Source organism: Notolepis coatsorum, assembly GCF_963971535.1.
Source record: "Notolepis coatsorum genome assembly, chromosome: 10".
NCBI lineage: Eukaryota > Metazoa > Chordata > Actinopteri > Aulopiformes > Paralepididae > Notolepis > Notolepis coatsorum.
This window is the reverse complement of record NC_140174.1, coordinates 122,046,240-122,064,453: the sequence shown is the minus strand read 5'-3', so window position 1 is coordinate 122,064,453 and position 18,214 is coordinate 122,046,240. Positions and strand designations below refer to the sequence as shown.

The 18,214-nt window shown below is 46.0% G+C and overlaps 1 protein-coding gene across 1 annotated transcript in view; it reads right to left on the bottom strand.

The window, feature by feature from the left end:
- Window positions 1-7,027: 7,027 nt before the first annotated feature.
- Window positions 7,028-18,214, bottom strand: part of ercc6l2 (excision repair cross-complementation group 6-like 2) — a 124,963-nt gene continuing 113,776 nt past the window's right edge. Inside the window, exons 20-21 of the mRNA XM_084323168.1 lie at window positions 8,688-9,117; window positions 7,028-8,357 (exon numbers count right to left, since the gene is read on the bottom strand). Of these exons, the coding sequence (XP_084179294.1) occupies window positions 7,614-8,357; window positions 8,688-9,117 (1,174 nt within the window). The 3' untranslated portion in view covers window positions 7,028-7,613. The remainder of the gene's footprint in view (window positions 8,358-8,687; window positions 9,118-18,214) is intronic.

Genomic DNA, 18,214 nt, shown 5'->3' with positions numbered 1-18,214 from the left:
GAGGAGACAGGGAGGAGGAAGAGGAGACAGAGAGGAGGAAGAGGAGACAGGGAGGAGGAAGAGGAGACAGGGAGGAGGAAGAGGAGACAGGGAGGAGGAAGAGGAGACAGGGAGGAGGAAGAGGAGACAGGGAGGAGGAAGAGGAGACAGAGAGGAGGAAGAGGAGACAGAGAGGAAGAGGAGACAGGGAGGAGGAAGAGGAGACAGGGAGGAGGAAGAGGAGACAGGGAGGAGGAAGAGGAGACAGGGAGGAGGAAGAGGAGACAGGGAGGAGGAAGAGGAGACAGGGAGGAGGAAGAGGAGACAGGGAGGAGGAAGAGGAGACAGAGAGGAGGAAGAGGAGACAGGGAGGAGGAAGAGGAGACAGGGAGGAAGAGGAGACAGAGAGGAGGAAGAGGAGACAGGGAGGAGGAAGAGGAGACAGGGAGGAGGAAGAGGAGACAGAGAGGAGGAAGAGGAGACAGAGAGGAGGAAGAGGAGACAGGGAGGAGGAAGAGGAGACAGGGAGGAGGAAGAGGAGACAGGGAGGAGGAAGAGGAGACAGGGAGGAGGAAGAGGAGACAGGGAGGAGGAAGAGGAGACAGGGAGGAGGAAGAGGAGACAGGGAGGAGGAAGAGGAGACAGAGAGGAGGAAGAGGAGACAGGGAGGAGGAAGAGGAGACAGGGAGGAGGAAGAGGAGACAGGGAGGAGGAAGAGGAGACAGGGAGGAGGAAGAGGAGACAGGGAGGAGGAAGAGGAGACAGAGAGGAGGAAGAGGAGACAGAGAGGAGGAAGAGGAGACAGGGAGGAGGAAGAGGAGACAGGGAGGAGGAAGAGGAGACAGGGAGGAGGAAGAGGAGACAGGGAGGAGGAAGAGGAGAGGAGACAGGGAGGAGGAAGAGGAGACAGAGAGGAGGAAGAGGAGACAGGGAGGAGGAAGAGGAGACAGAGAGGAGGAAGAGGAGACAGGGAGGAGGAAGAGGAGACAGGGAGGAGGAAGAGGAGACAGGGAGGAGGAAGAGGAGACAGAGAGGAGGAAGAGGAGACAGGGAGGAGGAAGAGGAGACAGGGAGGAGGAAGAGGAGACAGGGAGGAGGAAGAGGAGACAGGGAGGAGGAAGAGGAGACAGGGAGGAGGAAGAGGAGACAGAGAGGAGGAAGAGGAGACAGAGAGGAGGAAGAGGAGACAGGGAGGAGGAAGAGGAGACAGAGAGGAGGAAGAGGAGACAGAGAGGAGGAAGAGGAGACAGGGAGGAGGAAGAGGAGACAGAGAGGAGGAAGAGGAGACAGGGAGGAGGAAGAGGAGACAGGGAGGAGGAAGAGGAGAAAGGGAGGAGGAAGAGGAGACAGGGAGGAGGAAGAGGAGACAGGGATGAGGAAGAGGAGACAGGGAGGAGGAAGAGGAGACAGGGAGGAGGAAGAGGAGACAGAGAGGAGGAAGAGGAGACAGAGAGGAGGAAGAGGAGACAGGGAGGAGGAAGAGGAGACAGGGATGAGGAAGAGGAGACAGGGAGGAGGAAGAGGAGAGGAGACAGGGAGGAGGAAGAGGAGACAGAGAGGAGGAAGAGGAGACAGGGAGGAGGAAGAGGAGACAGGGAGGAGGAAGAGGAGACAGGGAGGAGGAGGAAGAGGAGACAGGGATGAGGAAGAGGAGACAGGGATGAGGAAGAGGAGACAGAGAGGAGGAAGAGGAGACAGGGAGGAGGAAGAGGAGAGGAGACAGGGAGGAGGAAGAGGAGACAGAGAGGAGGAAGAGGAGACAGGGAGGAGGAAGAGGAGACAGGGAGGAGGAAGAGGAGACAGGGAGGAGGAAGAGGAGACAGAGAGGAGGAAGAGGAGACAGGGAGGAGGAAGAGGAGAGGAGACAGGGAGGAGGAAGAGGAGACAGAGAGGAGGAAGAGGAGACAGGGAGGAGGAAGAGGAGACAGGGAGGAGGAAGAGGAGACAGGGAGGAGGAGGAAGAGGAGACAGGGAGGAGGAAGAGGAGACAGGGAGGAAGAGGAGACAGGGAGGAGGAAGAGGAGACAGGGAGGAGGAAGAGGAGACAGGGAGGAAGAGGAGACAGGGAGGAGGAAGAGGAGACAGGGAGGAGGAAGAGGAGACAGGGAGGAGGAAGAGGAGACAGGGAGGAGGAAGAGGAGACAGAGAGGAGGAAGAGGAGACAGAGAGGAGGAAGAGGAGACAGGGAGGAGGAAGAGGAGACAGGGAGGAGGAAGAGGAGACAGGGAGGAGGAAGAGGAGACAGGGAGGAGGAAGAGGAGACAGGGAGGAGGAAGAGGAGAAAGGGAGGAGGAAGAGGAGACAGGGAGGAGGAAGAGGAGACAGAGAGGAGGAAGAGGAGACAGGGAGGAGGAAGAGGAGACAGGGAGGAGGAAGAGGAGACAGGGAGGAGGAAGAGGAGACAGGGAGGAGGAAGAGGAGACAGGGAGGAGGAAGAGGAGACAGGGAGGAGGAAGAGGAGACAGGGAGGAGGAAGAGGAGACAGGGAGGAGGAAGAGGAGACAGGGATGAGGAAGAGGAGACAGGGAGGCGGAAGAGGAGACAGGGAGGAGGAAGAGGAGACAGGGAGGAGGAAGAGGAGACAGGGAGGAGGAAGAGGAGACAGGGAGGAGGAAGAGGAGACAGGGAGGAGGAAGAGGAGACAGGGAGGAGGAAGAGGAGACAGGGAGGAGGAAGAGGAGACAGGGAGGAGGAAGAGGAGACAGGGAGGAGGAAGAGGAGAGGAGACAGGGAGGAGGAAGAGGAGAGGAGACAGGGAGGAGGAAGAGGAGACAGAGAGGAGGAAGAGGAGACAGGGAGGAGGAAGAGGAGACAGGGAGGAGGAAGAGGAGACAGGGAGGAGGAAGAGGAGACAGGGAGGAGGAAGAGGAGACAGGGAGGAGGAAGAGGAGACAGGGAGGAGGAAGAGGAGACAGGGAGGAGGAAGAGGAGACAGGGAGGAGGAAGAGGAGACAGGGAGGAGGAAGAGGAGACAGGGAGGAGGAAGAGGAGACAGGGAGGAGGAAGAGGAGACAGAGAGGAGGAAGAGGAGACAGGGAGGAGGAAGAGGAGACAGGGAGGAGGAAGAGGAGACAGGGATGAGGAAGAGGAGACAGGGAGGAGGAAGAGGAGACAGGGAGGAGGAAGAGGAGACAGAGAGGAGGAAGAGGAGACAGGGAGGAGGAAGAGGAGACAGGGAGGAGGAAGAGGAGACAGGGATGAGGAAGAGGAGACAGGGAGGAGGAAGAGGAGACAGGGATGAGGAAGAGGAGACAGGGAGGAGGAAGAGGAGACAGGGAGGAGGAAGAGGAGACAGAGAGGAGGAAGAGGAGACAGGGAGGAGGAAGAGGAGACAGAGAGGAGGAAGAGGAGACAGGGAGGAAGAGGAGAGGAGAAAGGGAGGAGGAAGAGGAAACAGGGAGGAGGAAGAGGAGACAGGGAGGAGGAAGAGGAGACAGGGAGGAGGAAGAGGAAACAGGGAGGAGGAAGAGGAGACAGAGAGGAGGAAGAGGAGACAGGGAGGAGGAAGAGGAGACAGGGAGGAGGAAGAGGAGACAGGGAGGAGGAAGAGGAGAAAGGGAGGAGGAAGAGGAGAGAAAGGGCCTTTTATTCTTCAGTCTGTGATTTCAACAGGTGTGACAGATTATGTAAGTGTTATGCACTTTTACTGTAAATTGTGCCTCTATTCATTATGCACTTAACTATAATATGCACTTTAGGGGATGTTGATCTTAACCCTAGCATTTGTCCTTTTATACTGTGTTTTTTCCCCCTTTCATTTCATGTTTTTTTTCTGTACTGTTTCTACTCTGCTCCTGTATTGGATTAGTTGTAGACACACAGTATTGCTCTGTACCTGTATTCCAATGTGGATTCGTCCATACATGGCAAATAGAATCTCTGATCTCTTGACAGGGAGGAGAGAAGGGGCATTTTATTCTTCTCCCGTCTGTGATTTCAACAGGTGTGACAGATGTGAATCTGTGTGTGTGAGAAGACGCATATCATGCTTGCTCTACCTCCCAGAAGGAGATTATACACAAACACACACATAGCTGCGAGGCTGCATGTCCTGTTGAGGCACGTTCTCCGTCTCCCTGTTTATTGATAGCTATCAGCACTTTCTCATTTCTGCTAAACAAAACACAAACATACACAAAGCAGCTCTTTTCATGGCTGTGCTGAGCTCAGCACGACAGCTGGAGGAGGCCAAACACAGCTGGGAGGCTCTCCGCTCACTCACACAAGTATGCACACACACAAGTACGCAAACACACAAGTACATAAAACACACAAGTACGCAAACACACGTACGCAAACACACAAGTACGCAAACACACAAGTACATAAAACACACAAGTACGCAAACACACGTACGCAAACACACACGTACGCAAACACACAAGTACATAAACACATGTACGCAAACACACAAGAACGCAAACACACATGTACGCAAACACACAAACACACAAGTACGCAAACACACAAGTATGCAAACACACAAGTACGCAAACACACAAGTATGCAAACACACAAGTACGCAAACACACATGTACGCAAACACACAAGTACGCAAACACACAAGTATGCAAACACACATGTACACAAACACACAAGTAAGCAAACACACAAGTACGCAAACACACAAGTACGCAAACACACATGTACGCAGACACACAAGTACGCAAACACACACGTACGCAAACACACAAGTACGCAAACACACATGTACACAAACACACATGTACGCAAACACACAAGTAAGCAAACACACAAGTACGCAAACACACAAGTATGCAAACACACAAGTACGCAAACACACATGTACGCAGACACACAAGTACGCAAACACACACGTACGCAAACACACAAGTACGCAAACACACATGTACACAAACACACATGTACGCAAAGGCACAAGTACGCAAACACACAAATACGCAAACACACACGTACGCAAACACACACATACGCAAACACACAAGTACGCAAACACACAAGTACGCAAACACACATGTACACAAACACACATGTACGCAAAGACACAAGTACGCAAACACACAAGTACGCAAACACACAAGTACGCAAACACACATGTACGCAAACACACAAGTATGCAAACACAAAGGCGTAGGTTTAGTTTCAACATGGGGGGGGGACACTTTAAGCGGGGGTCTCGGGGTCCTCCCCCAGGGAATATTTGGGAGCGTCAAACACTTAATTTCCTGCGTTCTGGTGAACTTTCATGTATTTGGCTAAAAACACACTTGAGTAAAAGTAAAAAAGTTTCTACTTTTAAATGTACTGAAGTACTAAAAAGTTAAAGTAAGAACTTTTTTTCTGACCGTCTATTCTTAGCAGGTGTTTAATCAAAGATCCCCGCTTTCTAGTCTTGCACATGGACCAATCAGCATGGGTATGGGCGGGTTCATTTTCCATTGATGGGGATTTGATTGGCTGTTTTAAAATAAAGTGTGGCCGCAGGATTAATAACGTTAACATTAGTTCGGCCAGAGAAACAAATATACTAATTAAAATGGTTGGACCTAAGAGATTTGTACTTTGTAGGTCTGCATTTTAAATGTAAGGAATAAAAAGTATGTTATTTTTCTCTGAAATGTAATTGAGTAAAAGTACAAGTATACAAACCTAATAATACTTACTAATGTAAAGTACAAATCCCCAAAAACAGTACTTAAGTATTGTAAGGAAGTACAATTACTCAAGTACTTTACACCCCTGGCTAAGGGTCAGTAAGGTTGTTCGTCAAACAGTGTTGAACTTGACTGAGTGCTAGTCTTAACACTTTAAGTGCCGAAAACGTGTTTAGGCGTCTTTCCTAGCCATGCTAAAGTTGCAGAGGACGCCCTAACTCGTCTTTAATATCAATATTTAAAAAATCTGTGATCGAAATCATATTTTTCCTCCGCAGCCCTGAGACACAGTGCTGGCCTCCTCTCAACCCTCTAGCGGTTCAAGAGCGCCATCTGGTGGCCGATCGGCAGAAGCGCCAAACAGGAAGTCATGTGGATGAAGTGGTGATCGCCCATATTACTTCCGGGCACTCGCTATAGGTCCCGGGACTCCATCTTGACACAATACATAGCGATCCGTTGCCAATAACTCGATAAACAACATGATTTGGACGTATATACTATTATACAACCTGGAAATAGATTCGGTATTTCGACATCCCATAATTGAAAACTGTCTTCTCCACGCTGATCGCCCAACGGCCCGCGGAGACTGGGGTGAGTTTTAGCGTTTATTATTACCATGTTCGATACTAACTGCTATGATGAACATTTGACCCACATTAGATGAATGGTATAACGTTGCCCACGGAATTATAAACGATCCCCCGCCCATCCGGTCATCATCAGATGATACGTAGAAACTCCTAGAAGCACGTCCATTTGAAATTTTTCATCTGGCACCGATCGCTATCAAACTGTATTTCATCATCAATATAATGCATTTGGGGCTATAAATCACGTTCTGGAGAAAGCTGCAGAAAGAGATGAAAACATACTTATACTTTAGACCATATTTTACTATGAATATGTGAATGAAAAAGTTTAACGTTGCTACACAATGAACAATACATATAGGACCTTGAATGGGCCCTAATAATGGCAATCTAGCAATATAATTTAAAAAGTTATAGCCCTGCAAAGAAGGGGAACTTCTCCATGTTAAATAGAGCTGGCAACGGATGGTATATCATGAATTTAGCCTTAGGCAATCAAAGTAGTATATCAATATATATCAGTATATCAATGCATAGTAGTATAGACACATTAGCGTAGTAGCTACTAGTAACATAGGCAAGGTAGATTCCTTAGTACCAAAGTGCATACTAGTAAAATACAATAGTAAAAGACAGTGAAATTACTGTACAATCTTTAAATTTTTTGTGTTGACGTGCAATAGATAGAAAACACAACAAGAGCAAGACCAAACCTCCCTGTTGAAATCCTTAGAATAAGTACAATACTGTCTTTATTCCAGTAACAGTCGTCGTCATCATCATCATCATCATCATCATCATCATCATCATCTCAGTAACAGTATAAACACCTTCACCTTGTCAGGACCTGGTAATAAAGAGTTAATGTAGAAACAAACACAAGGCACTGAACCAAGTCAATGTGTTGTAAAAAAAGATTTCCCCAAATCTGTCTGAAGTAAGTCAACTTTTGTTTTTCCTGAGGGGGATAAAAAGGCTTTCTTAAAATACTCATTTAAACAATCAACGGACATAAAAAAAAGTGTTTTGGTACAGTTTCAACAATTTCACAAATCTGTAAAAAAAAAAAAAAAAAAAATTATAAAAAAAAGGTGTCCTCCATGTTTACGTCCATCATCATTATTGTTAATTTGCACACGCGGGTCAGTTCAGGAGCAGTGACCGGTTTGCACTGGAATCTGATATTGGACACATTTAAGAAATAATGTGAACAGCAAAAAAAAAGAAATCGTAAAAAAAAAAAAAACATGTAAAATACTCATGTAAACAATTAACGAACATAAAAAGTGTTTTGGTACAGTTTCAACAATTTCACAAATCTGTAAAAAAATTTATAAAATAAATAAAAACAGAACATTCAAAGAATTCAGTCTTAGTGCAAAGTCTCCTGCGTCATGAAGAGTCACTTCTTCCACAGGAAGTTGTCGTTGGTCTTCCAGAGCTGAGGGCTCCTCCCCTCCTCTCCTCTCCTCCTGGCCGCGCGCTCGGCACACACCCTCTCCACCTCCGACGGGTCCGTCAGTCTGTCAATACTCTCCTCGTGGCCCTCGTTCAGGATGTCCCAGAAGTCCTTGCGGCCGCACTTTGACCCCCGAGGAGGCGGCGGCGGTGTGTGCGAGGAGCGGGGAGAGGAGAAGGAGCGCGTCGCGGCGGTGGCTCGCGAGGCAGCTCCAGACGACGAGGCTGAGGCGTGGCTTGTGGACCTCCCTGGGTCGGGGGGTGTTCTGCAGGCTGACCTGCCTGGGTCGGGGGTTGTTGTGCATGCTGACCTCTCTGGGGGGTCGGGGGGTGGTCTCGGGGACCCCCTCCGCTGTGCGCCCCTGGGTTTAGCTCTGAACAAGTCGTCCAGGATGGAGACGTCCCCTATTAGCTCTGTGAGGTGGGAGCAGTGGTTGGGGGTGGATGGGGCGTCTTCAGGGTGGTCTGTGTGGTTGGGGTTAGGGTTGAGGTGGGAGCGGTGGTTGGGGCTGGATGGGGCGTCTTCAGGGTGGTCTGTCTGCCCCCCCACAGCATCAGTGGGAGAGGATCTCTGCTTGCCCCTAGGTGTGGATGGTGCAGTGAGCTGGCCGCCACCACCACCACCATCTCTACGACCACCACCACCATCTCTACCACCACCACCATTAACATCTCTACCACCACCACCATTAACATCTCTACCACCACCACCATTAACATCTCTACAATCACCAACATCTCTACTACCACCACCACCAACATCTCTACTACCACCTCCACCAACATCTCTACTACCACCTCCACCACCACCAACATCTCTACTACCACCACCACCAACATCTCTACTACCACCTCCACCAACATCTCTTCTACCACCACCACCACCAACATCTCTACCACCACCACCACCAACATCTCTACTACCACCTCCACCAACATCTCTACTACCACCTCCACCACCACCAACATCTCTACTACCACCAACACCACCTCTACCACCACCACCACCACCAGCAGCAGTCTGTTTCCTCCTCCCTCCCCTGGCGTCACGGACCCTCTCGTCCTGCGGCTTCACCTCCTCGGGTTCCAGAACTTCACTCTGGACTTCTAGAACATTCCTATATGAGGTTCTGGGCTCTTTCTTGGGCTTCTGTGGGGTTGTTTTACCATTTACGTTAGGAGACTCTGGTCCAGTTTTCCGGTTGGTTCGTTTGGTGTGGTTCCTGGGTGTGGCGGTGGTGGTTGCCGGGGGGGAGGGGGGCGGCTGGGCTAAGTGGGGTTCTGGGAAGGTGCTGTTGACGGTGTCGGCCAGCTCAGGGAGCTGCAGGGAGGTGTAGTAGTGACGCAGCCAGACCAGCCTCTGGGCAGAACTGCTCCTCAAAACCGCCTCGGCAAACTGACACACGGAGGGGGAGCCCAACGCTGTGGCCATCTGCTCCAGCTGCTGCCTGCAATACACACACACACACACACACACATTAATACACAAAACACACACACACATTAATACACACAGACACATTAATACACAAAACACACACACATTAATACACAAAACACACACACACACACATTAATACACAAAACACACACATTAATACACACAGACACACACACACAATAACACACGAAACACACACACATTAATACACAAAACACACACACATTAATACACAGACACACACACACACACATTAATACTAGGGATGCACAATAATTATCGGGCCGATATCAGCAATTATGACGTCATCCCGATAAACCCGATAACATTATTGATAGCTCCGATAATATATAATACATTTTTTGGTTAAAAGAAATCCGGTGTGGGTGGATTGGGATGAAGGGCGTTTGTTTTTAGTCTAGGATCCTCCCGTTTTGCCAGTACTGTGGTACGACTGATAGCGTGTGGTTTAGGAAGAGGGAGTTTTTCACAAATCCAGGGCTCCCTTTCTCATGCCTGGCTGTGACGTAGCCACCTAACTTTCAGAAGCAGCACAGATGGTAAACAAACATGGTGTCGTCGGTAGTGTGGGACGTTTTCAAAGTTTCAGAGGAAAACAGTTCGCTTGCTATTTGTAACAAATGCAGAAGTTCCACGAGGAGGGAAAGGGGCAACAAGCTATAACACATCCAACCTAATAATAAGTCACCTGAAACATCACCACCTCTACGATGGTGTATTAAAATCTGACGACGACGCAGATCAGCTAAAGGCTAAGCTGCTGCGAATCCAAAGCCAGCTGCAAAGGAACCAGCGCGGCTTGTACCTATTGACGAGGCGTTTGCAAAATTAAAGACATTTGACAGAGATGATTTGATTGGTTTATTTAATTCTTTTTGAGGTGTGCTGTCCTATAAATGCCAAGTAATAGTTTTTTCATGCACCAAGACCACAACAGTCTCCTCTCCTATAGCGTCAAATGTTTTATCTGCTGACAAAGCACAATACCTGTTGGTTTTTAGTTCACTCATTGTTCAGGGAAACACATTGTTAACACTTTGATCGCCGGGGGTTAAATTCAAATTTTACCATCCCTCGCCAGCCCTATTTAACATGGAGAAGTTCCCCTTCTTTGTAGGGCTATAACCTTTTAAATTGTATTGCTAAATTGACATTACTATGGCCCATTCAACGTCTTATATCTATTGTTCAGGGTGTAGCAACGTTATACTTTTTCATTCACATATTCATACTAAAATACGGTCTAAAGTATAAGTATGTTTTTATCGTTTTCTGCAGCTTTCTCCAGAACTTGATTTATAGCCCTAAATGCATTATATTGATGATCAAATACAGTTTGGTAGGAATCTGTGCGAGATAAACAATTTCAAATGGACGTACTTCTAGAAGTTACTACGTATGATCTGATGATGACCGGATGGGGGGGGGGGGGTCGTTTATAATTCCGTGGGCAACGTTATATCATTCATCTAGTGTGGGTGATATGATCATTAGAGCAGTTAGTATAGAAGACATTACAAAATAACGCTGAAACTCACCGTAGCTTCCTCTCGCCGTTGGGAGATGAGCGTGGAACAGAATTTTTTCTATTATGGGATGTCGAAATATCCGATCCATTTCCAGGTTGTATAATAGTATATATACGTCCAAATCATGTTGTTTATCGAGTTATTGGTAACGGATCACTATCATTTTGTGATTGACTCAAATTATATTTATTTGGAAAAATAAATATAGTCACTTTATTTGAAGAGTCAAAACTGTTCTCTTGGCTTTGTTTTGTTCATAGTAGTAACGCTCATGTCATGATAAATCTGGTTATGTCAAAACTACAGGAATATACATTACAAAAAAAAATTATAATACAACAAATATATATATATATTATCGGTATCGATATCGACCTTGAGGAGCAGAAAGTTATCGGTATCGATATCGGGGTCAAAAAATCAATACCGTGCACCCCTAATTAATACACAAAACACACACACATTAATACACAAAACACACACATTAATACACAAAACACACACATTAATACACAAAACACACACACACACATTAATACACAAAACACACACACACACACATTAACTCAATGGAGGCCAAACCCGAGATAAGTCAGGTTAACTCGCCAGCGGTTGGGCACCAGACCCGTGATTTCTCGGGTTTTGGTCGTTTATTCCTTTATTCAATATTTGTATTCATTATTCATCCAGGGACCTTGGTGTTACCATAGGGAATGAGTCTGAGGTTGTGCAATACCGGCCGCATCCAGCTAGACGGCGGTATTGAGCACCCTTTGTAACCTTGTATCTTGGCCTGTGTAATGGCCAAATGTCTCCGGTCTCACTTTTCCTTGTCGGGCGAATGGAGTGGTTCTCCCGGTTATGTTTTTTTTTTAAATTTCTTTATTACAGGAAAAAAAATTATTGAACATTTCAGTTGTAAATATTGTACATTTTCCATATTTTTTTTCTTTTTTTTTCTTTCATTTCCCCTTCCCCTCCCTCATTCCCACCCCATCCCCCCAGACCGAGGTTGATGACAAACACATCTGCAAAACATATAAAGATATAGATTTTAGCATAGATGTCGCTGGGAAAGAAAAACAATAATAATATCAATCAAACCCATCTGCAGTATGCACAAATAATTAGATAAAAAGAGATAAAAAAAAAAAAAAAAAAAAAAAACTCTAACACGGATGTGGCTGTGGAAGAAAGTCAACAATGATATTATTTCACACTTTTTTCCCCACCCCTAATTATAGTGTTGTGATAATTCTTGAATAGTTCGATCTTCTGCAGTTGTGTCCCTCGTTCCTCTCTCCATCCCCCAATTACCCACCCACCCCCCCGGGATCTCATTCACACCCATACATACCAGGACAGGGAAAGGGGGGGGGGGGGGGGACAGTAAACAATAGGAATAAAATAATAATAAAAGATATGAAAGTGCAGTTAGAGGTGTAAAACTCTATCCTTTCTAAGTCTCTTCATTGATAGTCAGGGTATCGATGTACTGCAGAAATGGTTGCCAGGTCACATGGAATGTTTCAAGGGAGCCCTTTAGGGAGAATCTGATTCGTTCAAGCCTAATGCAATGTAGTATCTCATGTATCCATCTGTTGTGAGTGGGTGGGGAAGGGTGTATCCACTTAAAGAGAATAAGTCTCCTAGCGAGGAGGGTAGTGAACGCCATAACTCGTTTTGCAGCCCTAGATGTGATTGTAGGGGTATTCGGGATTCCGAAAAAGGCAGTGAGTGGATCTGGGTCTAACGTCACACCCAGCCCTACTCAGTGTATCAAATATTGCAGTCCAAAACTCTGTGAGTTTGGGGCACGTCCAAAACATGTGCATATAATCGGCTGGAGATTGTTTACATCTATTACACGCATCCGTTCTATCCGGGTATATCTTTGCTAACCTCGCATTGGTGTAATGAACCCTATGCAGGATCCTACACTGCAGCAAACTGTGTCTTGCACATATAGAGGAGGTGTGTACAAGGTCTAATATATGATCCCATTGTTCATCTGTAATGGTAATTCCCAGATCTTCATCCCATATGGCTTTTAGGGAGTCTAAGCAAGTTGGGTTCATCCAAAATATTTTATCATATATAATTGAGACGAGCCCTTTCCGCCCAGTGCTGAGCGATAGGAGGGGGTCAGTCCTCGAGTCTGGAGGACGGCCAGGGAATTCTGGGAATTGGTTCTGAACAAAATGTCTGATCTGAAAAAAAACGGAAAAGGTGGGAGTTTGGAAGACCAATTTTTTTTGATAATTCTGCAAACGAGGAGAACACACCTCCGGAGTAGAGGTCATTAATGGTTAGCAAACCTTTGTTTGCCCAGATTCTGAATACAGGATCAGAACAGGACGGTAGGAATAGGTGATTGCGAGAGATTGAAGCTAGCCCCGACGGGGCGTGTAGGCCAAATTGTTTCCTAAACTGATTCCAGATTTTCAAAGTATCCGTTACGATTTGGTTCCGAGCCACCTGTTTAACACTATGGCGTCCGTTCACAAGTATATACGTGTTTCGATTCCATGCGTTGTGGTCCAGAGCCACGAGTATACTCGTGACGAGTTGTTATTGTTTTATTCCATATTTATAACGCTTATTAGGTCCCCGATCCACTTGCAGGATCTTTCCACATATTTGATTTTCGAAACATGCAGTACCGGCCAGATCCGCTTAGGGGCGCCATCGCTCCACTGCAGTATCATTGAGGGGATTTAAAAAAAAAAAAAATGCTTTTACAGTCCTGTGGGCGGATCATAGAGCCTTGATTCCAAACGAAGACCCTCCATCTTTGATCAGCTTGCCGAACGTATTTTTCAGCGTGGAATAATGGGATTTATGATTAGCCAATGTACATATCGATCTACCAGAATCCGATGACTGGTGAGGAAATGCTGCCGGCGATCACATGGCCTGACGGTAGGATAATATTACCCCAAATTACAGCTGGATTGGACATTGTTTTATAACCTAACGTGATAGACTACTGACATTGGCTACCTGAACGCACACTCTATTGCTAATCAATAATACTGATCGGCGTTCCCCGCCGCCCCCATTTCATCCATAGATGCTCTGTAATAGTCCGGATGCTACGCAGTTTGTTTTATTTCATTCGTATATATACAGCAGAAATGGCGTTTGATATAACGGCGCCAACGTTTAGCCTTTTTTGCAGCCTCCTGAAGAAAAGCCTAGACGAAAAGCGCGATATACCTTATATTCACGACACTATAAAATGACAACCAACCGATGGATTTTTATTTTCTTTAAGCCATTATGAAGGCACGGTTTATGCACTAAAGTGACAATGAGAATGGACAGATAGCAATACTATAAATGATATATATATCTCTTAGAAAGTACATCGGTTTGTTTACAATCCTCTGTCCTCTGAGGCCTAAATCGCTGCAAGACTGCGGTCGCCATAGTGTTAATAGGGATTGAAATGGGTAGTTGGGATGTTGCCAGAGACCAGAGTGAGTATTTTGAAGAGGAGATTTCCATCCGAGCCCATTGGGGCCGGTCTTCTTCCTCCCTCTTGGTCCTCCAGTAAAGGAGTTTGTTTATATTACATGCCCAGTAGTAATAGCGAAGATTAGGCAAAGCCAAACCCCCTTCTGATTTGGGAAGTTGCATGATTGTCCTCTTAATACATGCGCTTTTGTTACCCCACAGGAATGAACCTATAAGTTGATCAATCGAGGTGAAAAAGGCTTTGTTAATAAATATTGGTATATGCTGAAAAGCGTATAAAAATCGGGGTAAGACCACCATTTTTATCAAGTTAACCCTTCCCAGAAGTGAGAGGGGGAGAGAGGACCACCTCGTCAGATCTAACTTAAAGCGATCTAGCAGAGGACGGACATTTTTTGCGAAGAGCTCCGTCTGTGATTTGGCCATGAAAATCCCTAGATATGTGAATCCTTCAGTGGCCCTTTTAAAGGGGAAAAGCGATTGAGGAAGCCGTTCCGCAGATGCATTAACAGGTAAATATTCACTTTTCTGGAGATTAAGTTTGTACCCAGAGAGCTGCCTATGCTGTTCTAGAATATCTAGGATAACAGGGATGGACGATGACGGATTGGAGACATAGAGTAGGAGATCATCGGCATACAATGAGAGTTTATGAACCAGGCCGAACCTCTCAATCCCCTCAAATCTGTCCTCACTGCGAAGCCATATGGCTAACGGTTCTGCGGCGAGCTCGTAGAGCAAGGGAGAAAGCGGGCATCCTTGACGGGTGCCACGATAAAGCGCGAACTGGCCCGACTTGGTACCATTTACATTTACAGAGCCTGCAGAATAATAAATGAAAGACCCTCACCACCCCAATAACAGCCTGTTCCAGCTGCTGAGGTCAGGCAGACGCCTGCAAACCCCAGCTACTAGGACAGAGAGGCTTCGGCTCAGCTTCTTCCCCCAGGCCATCAGAGCCTTGAACACTGAACACTGAGTGCCACAGAACACTGAACTCTCCACACACAAGCACACACACGACACGCACGCTGTACACGCTCGCACACTAGCAGCCACTTTAACATGAGCAAGCACACACTCATGTTGCACATGCCCACACTTATGGCCACAAAGGAAAGGTCACTTTAAAAATAGTATAGCAACAGTAACAGTGTATTGCACTACCAAAGGACCTAGCATGTCCTTCATGCTCTGTAAATAACTATGTACAAATACCGAGATGCCCCACTATGTTACCTGTTTATTGCACAATGTTGTTTTATTGGATTCTATTATATGTTGTACTACTGTATTGCACATCGTTGCGGGCAAGACCACCCGCATTTCATTGTATACTTGTATGCCGTGACAAATAAAACTCTTGACTTGACTTGATTAACCGAGGCCACCGGGGACGAGTATAGAAGTTTTATCCATGAAATAAAACCCGGGCCCAAACCGAATTTCTCAAGTGTATGGAACAGGTATCTCCATTCCACTCTGTCAAACGCTTTCTCAGCATCTAGGGAGAGTACCATTTCTGGTGCGCCAGTCGTGGTTGTGAAAAGGATATTTAACAGCCTTCTGGTATTAAAGAAGGACTGCCTGTCCATGATGAAACCCGTCTGATCCGGGTCTATCAGGAATGGAACCACCTTCTGAAGACGGCATGACAGGACCTTAGCCAATATTTTACAATCCACATTAAGGAGGGAGAGATTGGTCTGTAACTGCTACAAAGGAGAGGGTCTTTACCTTTTTTGAGCAGCAGGGACAACAACGCCTCTGATAGCGTGGGTGGCATTTGGCCCTTTAGAAGGGAGTCGTTATATACTCTCAGTAGGAAAGGGGCAACCAACACGGAGTAAGTTTTATAAAATTCTGTAGTATAGCCATCCGGCCCGGGTGATTTACCACTTTGTAAAGATTTGATTGCCTCAGTCACTTCAGAGATGGTTATAGGCGTGCCCAACTCTTCAGCTTCCGCTTTATTCGCTTGAGGGTACTTGAGAGACTTGAGGGGGTTTGGGCGATCCCAGTCCTGCTGGGAAGACTCCGACGTGTAAAGTTTAGAATAATAGTCAGAGAAAATTTCAGAAATTTCCGTAGGGTCTGTTGTAGTGACACCTACTGTAATTGGGATTTTATCCTGGGAATCAGTCTAGAGGCACTCGCCACTCGTGCTTGGTACGCAAGCAATTTCCCTGCCTTGTCCCCCTGCTCGAAAAAACGTTGCTTGGTGTGCAGGAGTAGTCTCTCGATCTTACTAGTTGAGAGCAAATCATATTGTGATTGAAGCTGGAGTCGTTTTTTATATAGAGCAGGGGTGGGTTTGGACGAATACTGGATGTCTAATCGTTTAATCTCATCTGATATACCCGTTAATTTGGATTGTTCCTGCTTCCCAAAATGAGAGGTAAAGGAGACAGCCTGTCCGCGGAGATATGCCTTAAAGGCCTCCCAGAGTATGTCGCTGCTAATTTCAGGCGTGTCGTTTATCTCAAAGAAGATTTTTATTTTGCATGAATGAAATCCTTAAATTCAGGTTCAGATAGTAAGTGGGAGTTGAATCTCCAAAATTTAGAGGGTGTTCTACCCTGGGGGAAGTTAATTTCAACGGATGTCGGAGCATGATCGGAAATGACTATACTATGGTACTTAGTAGAGATTACATTATGTAGTAGTTTTTCATCTAATAAAAAGAAAGCTATCCTCGAATATGTGTGGTGGACATGGGAAAAGAAGGAGAAAAGTTTATCGGTAGGACATTTTGTTCTCCAAGGGTCTATAAGGCCAAGCTGTTCCATGTGAAATTTTAAGATGTTAGCTGCTTTGGAGATGGTAGTACGTCTATCCGAAGACCTGTCAAGTTCTATGTTTTGGACCTGGTTAAAGTCCCCTCCGATAATTATGTGATGGTCATTAAGGTTAGGTATCGAGGAAAATAAATTGGATACAAATGAATCATTATCCCAATTTGGTGCATATATTGAGGCCAAAACCACAGGAATGTTCTGCAGCCTGCCCGACACTATAACATATCTTCCGTCAGGGTCAGTTAAAATGGTGGAAGGCTCGAAGGGTACATCCCTATGTATAATAATTGCAGCTCCCATGGCTTTTGCAGAGAATTTAGAATGAAAAATGTGTCCCATCCATGCTCTCTTAATGCAGGGGATATCTGAGGTGCAGATGTGTGTCTCTTGTAAAAAACAAAGGTCACCCTTGAGATGTCGTAGGTGGTTAAGTACCTTGTTCGCCTTGATAGTTATTCATCCCTTTGACATTCCATGAGACGAAGCGGATGTTCCTGCCCGTCACTGCCATGTTCTGTTAAGTATATATATACCTGAGTTGAAAAGATGAAACATTGGAAGAGGGGAGAAAGGTAGAGGGGGATAAAGAAAAGGGGGGGGGGGGGGGGTTGACGCACACACATGCACCCACACAACCATACACAAACATACTCAATCGGGGGTACATCCCTTGGTCCCTAATGGAACAGAAACAGCCTTTGTATCTCTCAGGATACGCTCCTTCCGGTGGAGACTTCATCCTCACTCCTATTTTCCCCCTCTCTCCCGTTCATTTCAAACAGTCTCCAATATAGTTATGGATACATTTTTAAACTGTGTTTAAAGAACACTCAAACAGCCAAAAAAAAAAAGGATGAACAAATTCAAAAATTTGAATAACAATGAAAGATATTTGCAACACGACTCGGGGCTCATCCACTAGAGCAGTGCTTCTCAAACTTTTTCTGTCAGGCCCCCCTTTGGCGGACCAAAATATTTTGGGCCCCCCCCCCTCACCCCAACAAAATAGTCATGAAATGGGCCATGTTTAAATTTATTGAAATAACACCAATATCGTGACCTTTCAAATTGTGCAACCACTTTACAACTGTGCAATTGTGCAACAACATAACAATACAGTCCAATACACACTCAAAGACTGTGCTTTAAAAAAAATAGAGACATCTTGTAACATTGCAATACAATTCAATGGACACTCAAGACTGCTTTTTCAAAAATAGAGACATCTTGTAACATTGCAATACAATTCAAGGACACTGCTTTAAAAAAAAAAAAA